We start from the raw sequence: 10,000 nt of genomic DNA on the forward strand, positions 1-10,000 counted from the left end.
ATGTGTAGGTATTTAAGGCTACACAAGTGCACACACATGCGTGTATACACACACATGTGCACACACATGTGTGTATACACATGCACACACAAATATACATATATATATTTGTGTATATATAAGCAAGAATGTATACCACAAACATATATAAATATATAGATATACATATTCATACACACATACACACATACATATATATGTACACTCATTTATGTGTACATATACAAATATATACATATGTATATATACTTATATATGTCTATACACATATACACTCACATGCACACATACACAAATATATGGAGATATATAAATATATATCTATATTTATATACATATATATACACATATACATATAGGTATATAGATATGTAAGTATAGACACATAAATGCACATATATATACACATATGTATATATATTCAAGATATATACACATATGTGTGTATATACATGTATATATATATATATACATACATATATATACTTACATATATACATATACTTACATATATACATATATTGTTTATATCTACTCACACATATATATGTATATGTTTATATATATTTATACATATATATACACATATATATATATGTATGTATATACATATATATTTATATATGTACATGTATATGCATGTATGTACACATATATATATATATATATATATATCAAATGATCACATGGGGGAACATGCATACATTCATATATGCACCCACATTTATATCAATATGTATACCTGCATGTATGTATAGAGATACATACAAATATATATTACTATAGATGTCCTCTTTGTCTATGATCATTATATAAGATCTTGCTTTATTTGTCTCATGTACAAATCTTTGCTCCTCAGAGGCAGTCCTAAAGCCAGCAGAATCTATAATGGACACGAATTTCATCAATTTTGCTTTGCATTACTTTTCAGAAATTTTTCTTTCTTTTCTGCAACATGAAATTGTCTCATTTATTTTCTTATTCTTCACACACATGCACACGCGCACGCAAGCACACACACACACATGCATACACTCATACACACACAGTCAGCCATATACAAACATGTGTGTATATATATACATATATACATATATATATATATATATATATATATATATATATACATATATATATATGCATATATGTATATGTATATATTTATACTTTTAAAATTGCAATTGTATTTATCCTTCCAAAGACCTACAACTGATTTTTCAAAGAGTTCATTTGCTCATTTGCTTTCAGAATTATGGCCTGGCAGCCATTTCACTGTTCTATTGTGCAAGTGTTTTTTGTTGTTGCTGTTGTACAGTTGTTGCTCTTGTACAGTAAGATGGTTGTTTAACAGTTGATTGGCTCATGTACACATTACTTTTCTTTGCATTGAGTAGATTTGTGTTTGAATGTATGTGTGTCACATATTTTGTTTTTTTTTTTCATTTAGTTTTCTTTTCATTTCAGTATTATGCCAATAAGCCTCTATCAGTATTTTGAAGGTCTTAAAAGCAGTGATTTAGGTATTTACCGCCGTTAGGTTGTTTCCTGTCGGAGGGGATGCAGGCGGGGAGTTTTGCCGGGATGTTGTTGATCTTTGTGTCAGATTGTTCTTTTCACCTGGAGATGGTGTACGAGCAATTTCCACTACTGATCCGTCCAGGACACCACCACAACTGGCTCTTTTACCTGGAATAAACATCAATTGCATCAGTTTAATTGTATTAATATTCTGAACACTGTGCCAAAAAGTTAGCATGTCAGATTATATTTACAGAACTGATACATACTAAGTGAGACAGTTAATCAATTTGGGATATTGAAACAACATTTAAATGAGTTAGAAAGAAGTTATAGGAATTTGGAAATTAAAGACAGATCCAAAATCAGATGATACACATTGAATTATTTTTGTAACTGAATGTTCTCAGAACTCCTGTCACAGCATTACCATATCTTTATATATAAAAGTGAGGTTGTGTGCTGTCTGTCTCCTACGATTTAGATTCCTAACTACTCCCACATTTTGCGGTGCAGTTTAACCAAAAGCGGGTATCTTATAGTCGTGATTCATACGGAGCCCTTCTGGGTATTAGCGCGCGTCTACAATGAGTCTGCGATTTAAAAAAAAAATTTACCATCAATTTTTCCCATTTTTAATGCATTTTAAGCATATATAAGGGAAGTAACTCTCTAAAAATTTATTATTAAATCTCAGAACGTAAAAAGCTACAGTAACACCCCCGTTTGTGGTTAGCCATATTGAGATGGCTATTATACTTTACATCTCTAAAAATGCTTATATAGTTATTTCCCTTACAAACCCGAGCAACGCCGGGTGATACTGCTAGTTTTTAATAAATATAATATTTCAGCCCCCTGAAATTCATTCTTCTCCATGTTATTCTTCTGAGAAAGATCATCTATGTGACCACTTTACTTGCTAGAAATAGGGGTCAAATCTCCATCAGGTTACAATGTACTGTCTTAGGAGACGAACACAATCGATAATGTAGTTGTAGATGCTCTGAAAAAGATGGAATGTCATGACTGGAATACTTTGATCAAATGGTTTGCTCAGTCAGAGCTGACCCAAAGCTAAGTAATGACACAACAGTTACCTATATGATGATATAAACACAGTATTATAGGCATAGGAGTGGATGTGTGGTAAGTAGCTTGCTTACCAACCACATGGTTCCGGTTCAGTCCCACTGCATGGCACCTTGGGTAAGTGTCTTCTACTATAGCCTCGGGCCGACCAAAGCCTTGTGAGTGGATTTGGTAGACGGAAACTGAAAGAAGCCCGTCGTATATATGTATATATATATATTGTGTGTGCGTGTGTGTGTGTTTGTGTGTCTGTGTTTGTCCCCCTAGCATTGCTTGACAACCGATGCTGGTGTGTTTATATCCCCGTTACTTAGCGGTTCAGCAAAAGAGACTGATATAATAAGTACTGGGCTTACAAAAGAATAAGTTCCGGGGTCGAGTTGCTCAACTAAAGGCGGTGCTCCAGCATGGCCACAGTCAAATGATTGAAACAAGTAAAAGAGAGTAAAGAGTATGATAAAACGTATTAACTCTTCACATGGAGGGGTTACACTCAGTTGTTCTGGCCAGCCGAAAAGCAGGGAAAAAGGTTAAAGACCCCCTTCAGTCATGAATGACCATGGGATTGCACCGAGAAATTTCCTCTCTGAGGCACAAGTTTGGACAAAGCTGTTTATGGAAGACTAGCATTTGTTGTTTGTTCCTTCTTGAGCCATGCCTGGCTCATAAGGGCCGGTTCCCCACCTGGACAGGACGCTGGTCCATCACAGGTGAGCCACAAGATGCAGGAGGAAAGAGTGAGAGAAAGTTGTGGAGCTTAGGTGTTTCACTAATAAACACACACATCGCCCGGTTTGAGATTTGAACCCGCGATCCCTTGACCGCGAGTCCACTGCTCTAACCACTTGGCCATGTGCCTTCACAAGACTAGCAGTCTCCCATGTATACCAGCGTCCCCTCTCTGCACCATTGATATTAACCCAGAGAAAGGGCAAAGGCAGATACAACATGGCAGCAGTGGCATTGCTACTAATTTCTAGAGATGAGCGGACTGAAGTGACATGAAGCAAAGTGCCTTGCTCCAGAACACAACACACCACCTGGTCTTGGAATCGAACTCACTATCTCATGATTGTGAGTTCAATGCTCTAACCAATGAGCCATGCACCTTCACTAAAAGTATTGAATGCTTCACGAATTTGTATGATCAAAAAGCCATATATCAGTGAGGGGGGCCGGTGCGCATTGATGCCGTCGAGAGGTAGGCCCCAAAACGGCACGCATTCTCTCCTGATGACCCCATACACTTGCTAGCTTCCGGTATACGGAGCTTTTAACTGGTAGCACTTGCATGTGCAAGTTGTTTGCAAGACATCTAGTTGTTCTTGTTATTCAAGCTCTATATGATCAAAAGTATTCCAGCTATGATCGTATCCATCTTTTTCTCCAGACATTATATACAATAAACTACAGACAATTGTGTGTGATTTGAGAGAAATTGAATTGCTTTTTAAAGTCATTTATGGCCTAACATTTGAACCTTGCTGTAAAGTATTACAACATGTATAAAACTTGTTGGCTGGTATATGCTGTAATACTTTATAAGGGTGCTGGTATGTCACCCAAGTGGGACAAGATGCCTATCACATGAAAGATAATGTCTTTTAATTCTGTGAGTGAAATATCTGCAGAATCAGCAGTCATGAAATTCTGTGAAGTGGCCATGAGAATGATGCTATCAATATACTGATTTCTGTCATGCTAAATTCCGCCAGTTCATTTACCTGTGGTATGAACAGGTATGAATAAAGGAAGAAATGATCCACTGTTGGAAACAAGAAGTGAGTGGAAGCTTGCAAGTAGTTTAGTGGTTTTCTAAACCAAGATCATATATTTTCTAATATATCTACTTGTATAAACTCTATGTTTTGTAGTATCTTTTAAATTTATGCTCATGCAAATATTGAAACAATAGGTGCAGGAGTGGCTGCGTGGTAAGTAGCTTGCAAACCAGCCACATGGTTCCGGGTTCAGTCCCACTGCGTGGCATCTTGGGCAAGTGTATTCTGCTATAGCCCAGGGCCGACCAATGCCTTGTGAGTTGATTTGGTAGACAGAAACTGAAAGAAGCCTGTCGTATATATGTATATATATATATATGTGTGTGTGTATGTGCTTGTGTGTCTGTGTTTGTCCCCCTAGCATTGCTTGACAACTGATCCTGGTGTGTTTACGTCCCCGTCACTTAGCGGTTCGGCAAAAGAGACTGATAGAATAAGTACTGGGCTTGCAAAGAATAAGTCCCGGGGTCGATTTGCTCGATTAAAAGGCGGTGCTCCAGCATGGCCGCAGTCAAATGACTGAAACAAGTAAAAGAGAGTAAAGAGTAAATATTTTGCCCACTAGCTTCTACTATAAAATGAAATGCTACACATTTCATAGATTGAAGCAAACAATGTTTATTGACCGAGGCTGCAATAAAATGTTAGTGACAGGATTTGAAACTAAGACTTGTATATTAGTCTTCTAATATTCTAACCACTATAACTACAATATTTTCTAATACTGATTAGCTACATGGCTGGCCTGAAAGCGAGGCTTTCAGTCTAATCATGTTTATTGTATGAAGTGTAAGTTTTGATACTTTTCAGTAAAAATAATAATAAATGATTAAATACAAGTTAAAGTGCCTCCTGTTAAGTAAAAAAAAAAAAAATGATAAATGAATACGAAAATATATAAAAGAAGAACATTCAATATCATTGAAGAAAAAATATTTACCAGTTAAGAAAACAAAAGAAAACATGCATTCGTTTCTCATTTATTTCTTAATAGTACTACAGTATGAAGTGTCAAAAAATTTTATTGCACACTTGTGACTTGCACATTCATACAATTCCATTGCATCTCTTTTTGACGCTTCATAACAGACTGTATTACGAAATAAACTGAAATTGAATATAACAGTTTTTGTGTTCTCAAATGGCTAAAATGAATCTTCCATGATGTAATTATTACAGCTTCAACATACCCTCTTAGATAAAGTCACTTGCAAAGCAAGTATACCACTGAAACATTTAATATATATATATATATGACTAGCAGTATCACCCGGCGTTGCTCGGGTTTGTAAGGGAAATAACTATATAAGCATTTTTAGAGAGTTATAGCCAAAAAATAGCAAAAAAATGCATTAAAAATGGAAAAAAAATGATGGTAATTTTTTTTTAAATCGTTGACTCATCGTAGACATTTTTAGAGGGTTACTTCCCTTATATAATAGCGAAAAAAATGCATTAAAAATGGGAAAAAATGATGGTAATTTTTTTAAATCGTAGACTCATCATAGACGCACGCTAATACCCAGAAAGGCTCGATATGAATCACGACTATAAGATACCCAGTTTTGGTTAAACTGCACCGCAAAATGTGGGAGTAGTTAGGAATCTAAATCATAGGAGACAGACACTCACACAACTTGACTTTTATATATAAAGATGTAATTCACTCGAGGCAAGCAAATGAAGAAGAAGAAGAAGAAGAACAATATTGCAATGGTTTGATATTCTTACCAGTGGGAACGTTTGTTGAATCTGCACATGTTGTTGTCACAGGAGCGGTTGTGGTATGGGGTGTATTAGGGGTCGAGTTCCCTACCAGTGGAGCATGAGGTGTCATTATGAGACTAGAAAGGGCAGTTGTAGCTGCCGGGGAATCTGCAAAGAGATAGAAAACAGAGGAACTGGTGAGGAATTGCCATTTAGCTAAAACACTCATTTAACATTTATCTTTGTATTGCATGTCAGCTGGTGATTAATTGCTATAGATATAGATATACACATACAGAGGTATATGACGATCAATTTATATGTATGTATATATATATATATATATAATTAATATAGGATAAAATTTTTTTCGGGAAAAAAAATTTTATCATTGGCCAGCATATCAAAAAATGCCTTTAAAGGTAAAATTTATACGTAATTTACAAGATAAGGGCAGAAGAAAAATTCTTCATTAGAATTTTTCTTCTGCCTTATCTTATAAATTATATATATATATATATATATATATATACATATATATATACATACATACATACATACATACACATACACATATATATTAATATGGTTATATATGATGATATATGTATACACACACACACACATATATATATGGTCGAATCAATAACCATCCGAACTGTTGCCATAGTAACAAAGCTAAAGCATGCAGAGTAAAGCTGTTGGGCACAGATTGGACCTTGAACTCTGCTGTGCATGCACACTAAGTTTTAATGTTCAAGCTTACTTCTACTGTTTACAGCAGTGCTTGGAAGGAAGATGTGTAGCATGTGATCACCACATTGACCATGACAGAGAAAGCTGAGCAGAGAATCTGCATCAAATTTTGCCAAAATCTTGACGATATCTGCTCAGAGGCCTGCGCAAAGTTTTCAAAAATTTTTCATCATTCTTGACACAATCAAAGAGATCTTGTGCAACTGAAGCCCAGGTGTCTTTTTGATCAGCTGAAAGTAGTCTTGGCACAAACTTGACAGATATGCATCTCATAACCAAATATTCAGTCATAAACTGAACTGTAACACATCTGCACATCCTCTGATAACTCACAGATGGTTATTCAATGATTTCCCCTCACAGCTTCACTCACATCTGTGATGTTTTACTCAGTTCTGCTGGTTGCAGGGCTTCCTGAACGTTCATCAATATCGACATTTTTTCGGGCATCTTGGAAACGTCTGAACCACTCATACACACCTCTCCACACACCTTCTGCAATTTTGTGTAGGCTTCTGAGTAAGTAACGCCATGACAAAACTTTTTCTGTCATGGTCAATGCAATGATCACATGCTACACACCTTCCTTCCAAGCACTGCTGTAAACAGTGGAAGTGAACAATAATGATATGTGTGTGTGTGTGTGTGTGTGTGTGTGTATGGTAACAAATCAGTTGAGCACAAATAAAACAGCCATAATATAATAACAAATAATAATAAAAACATTAACCATAAAGTACACAGAATCTCCGAAGGAAATTGCACGACATTCAAGTCAGTATATATGTGTATATATATATATATATATATATATATATAATATATATATATATATATGTATAATATATGATATATATATATATGTATATATGATATATATAATGTATATATATATGTATAATATATGATATATATATATATATATATATATGATATATATATGTATATATATATGTATAATAGATATATATATATATATATATATATATATATATATATAATGTATATATATATGTATAATATATGATATTATATATATATATATATATATATATATATATATCACAGCTACTGTAACACTAGAAATAATTTTATATATCAACATTTAAGACTGTTATGTTAATTTCTATATACAAACCTTACATATATTCATAATTTTAAGGAATTTATAGTAAATTTCCATATTGGCAGGCTTTTCAGCACAAACTAATGTTGTAAGATATATGGTGATAATCTGTATCAGCAACAATGGATCATAAGAGAGAGTTCAAAGAAGGATTTGATAAGTTCATGGCAATTGAACTAATCAAACCACTCTTTGAAAATATATAAAGTTCTGAATTTCCATGTGTATGAAGGTCATCAAAAGTACTGAACTGTATATTCTCCCAATATAAGAAAGATGAATAAGTTGATTGAAGAATTGAGCAAGTTGTTGATTTGTCACAGGGAATGAAACAATCTATTTTTTGGAGCACTTTCTCTTTTTCCATAAGAGAGACTGCATAGAAGTGTTATTGTTTTGGTTTGTATGAAGTCAATAAGGGAAAAAAAAAAACAGGCGGGGAGGGAAATTTGCTTCAAGTAGTACTGACATCTTCATTCCTTACCATCTCTAAAATGAAATCTGCATGTTACAAGTCCTAAATCTTAGGATAAGCATATGATAAAATAAAGATAAGTTTGTCCTAGAGATGGTCCAGTTGGCTGGTTTCAACCATTCTGCTTCAGAGTATAAGCAAATTACAATGGTTTTTGTACGAAAATTAAGACTTGTGAAATTGATGCCATTAACATTCTGCTACGGTTGATGTAGTAGACAATAACAAAAATATCTAAACAAACCATTTCTTATTTCTTTTGGAAAAATAAAAACACAGGCAAGATTTTTACTATGGATTTATATTTCGTTTTTCATCCACTCCTATCGATACAAATAAGAAGAACCAAGGGAAGTGCAAAGAGATATTTATAACATTTATGGCTTTCTAAAGGGCATTATCATTTGAAGAGAAGCAAAATAGCTCCAGTTATGAATGAAATCTAATTAGGCTTAGTGCACTGATTGTTTACATCTATTGTACAGTAATCACCTCTACGTATCCATATTACCATGTCCTTTTCCAATTGAATATAAGGATATAAGGAAGTAACTGCAACAACATAAGGATACTTTTCTGACTGTATTAATAGTGACACTCCGTCGGTTATGATGATGAGGGTTCCAGTTGATCTGATCAATGGAACAGCCTGCTCGTGAAATTAGCACGCAAGTGGCTGAGCACTCCACAGACATGTGTACCCTTAACGTAGTTTTCAGGGAGATTCAGCTTCAGCGTGACACAAAGAGTGACAAGGCCGGCCCTTTGAAATACAGTTACAACAGAAACAGAAAGAAAGAGTGAGAGAAAGTTGTGGTAAAAGAGTACAGCAGGGTTCGCCCCCCCCCCCTACCAGAGCCTCATGGATCTTAAAGTGTTTTCGCTCAATAAACACTCACAACGCCTGGTCTGGGAATTGAAAGCGTGATCCTACAACCGCGAGTCCACTGCCCTATCAACTGGGCCATTGCACCTCTCCTGTATTAATACATTGTTACCAAAGGCAGAATCATACCTGAGTAAAACTTAAATCAATTAGATTAGAGCAACAAGACCGAAAACCATTACTAAAAGGTCTAATATCAAAACAAGATAATAATTATCAAGAGGATGCTGTGGCATCAAATATGATGCATTTGTGGCCTATGCCAGGGGTGTAACTGGTCCACTTATGAGTGCCTTTCCTTCATTGGACACTAAACTCTGCTTGCGAAGACTTGTTGAGGCAAGTGAAATCGAAATCAAACTCGGTGACTGGCATCCGTTGCTAGTGGAGCACTAAGAGTACCATACGAGTGAGATCATTGCCAGAGCAACAAGCTGGCCTTCGTGCCGATGGCACGTTAAAAACACCATTCAAGCGTGATCGTTACCTGCGTTACCTTACTAGCACTTGTGCTGGTGGCATGTGAAAAAACATTCGAGTGAGGTAGTTGCCAGTGCCGCTGAACTGGCTCCTGTGCAGGTGGCACATAAAAAGCACCATTTGAGCGTGGCCGTTGCCAGTACCACCTGACTGGCCCTCGTACCGGTGGCACATAAAAG

At 35.4% G+C, this 10,000-nt stretch overlaps 1 protein-coding gene across 11 annotated transcripts in view; it reads right to left on the minus strand.

Moving 5' to 3' along the window:
• Positions 1-1,314: 1,314 nt before the first annotated feature.
• The window catches only part of LOC115210354 (potassium voltage-gated channel protein Shaw), a 505,184-nt gene continuing 496,498 nt past the window's right edge, over positions 1,315-10,000 (minus strand). For all 11 annotated transcript variants that reach the window (XM_029778904.2, XM_029778902.2, XM_036502598.1 and 8 more), the window contains 2 exons: positions 6,123-6,266; positions 1,315-1,686 (listed from right to left, as the gene is read on the minus strand). In XM_029778904.2, the coding sequence (XP_029634764.2) occupies positions 1,517-1,686; positions 6,123-6,266 (314 nt within the window). In that variant the 3' untranslated portion in view covers positions 1,315-1,516. The remainder of the gene's footprint in view (positions 1,687-6,122; positions 6,267-10,000) is intronic.

Source organism: Octopus sinensis, linkage group LG4, assembly GCF_006345805.1.
Source record: "Octopus sinensis linkage group LG4, ASM634580v1, whole genome shotgun sequence".
In the NCBI taxonomy this organism is placed as follows: domain Eukaryota; kingdom Metazoa; phylum Mollusca; class Cephalopoda; order Octopoda; family Octopodidae; genus Octopus; species Octopus sinensis.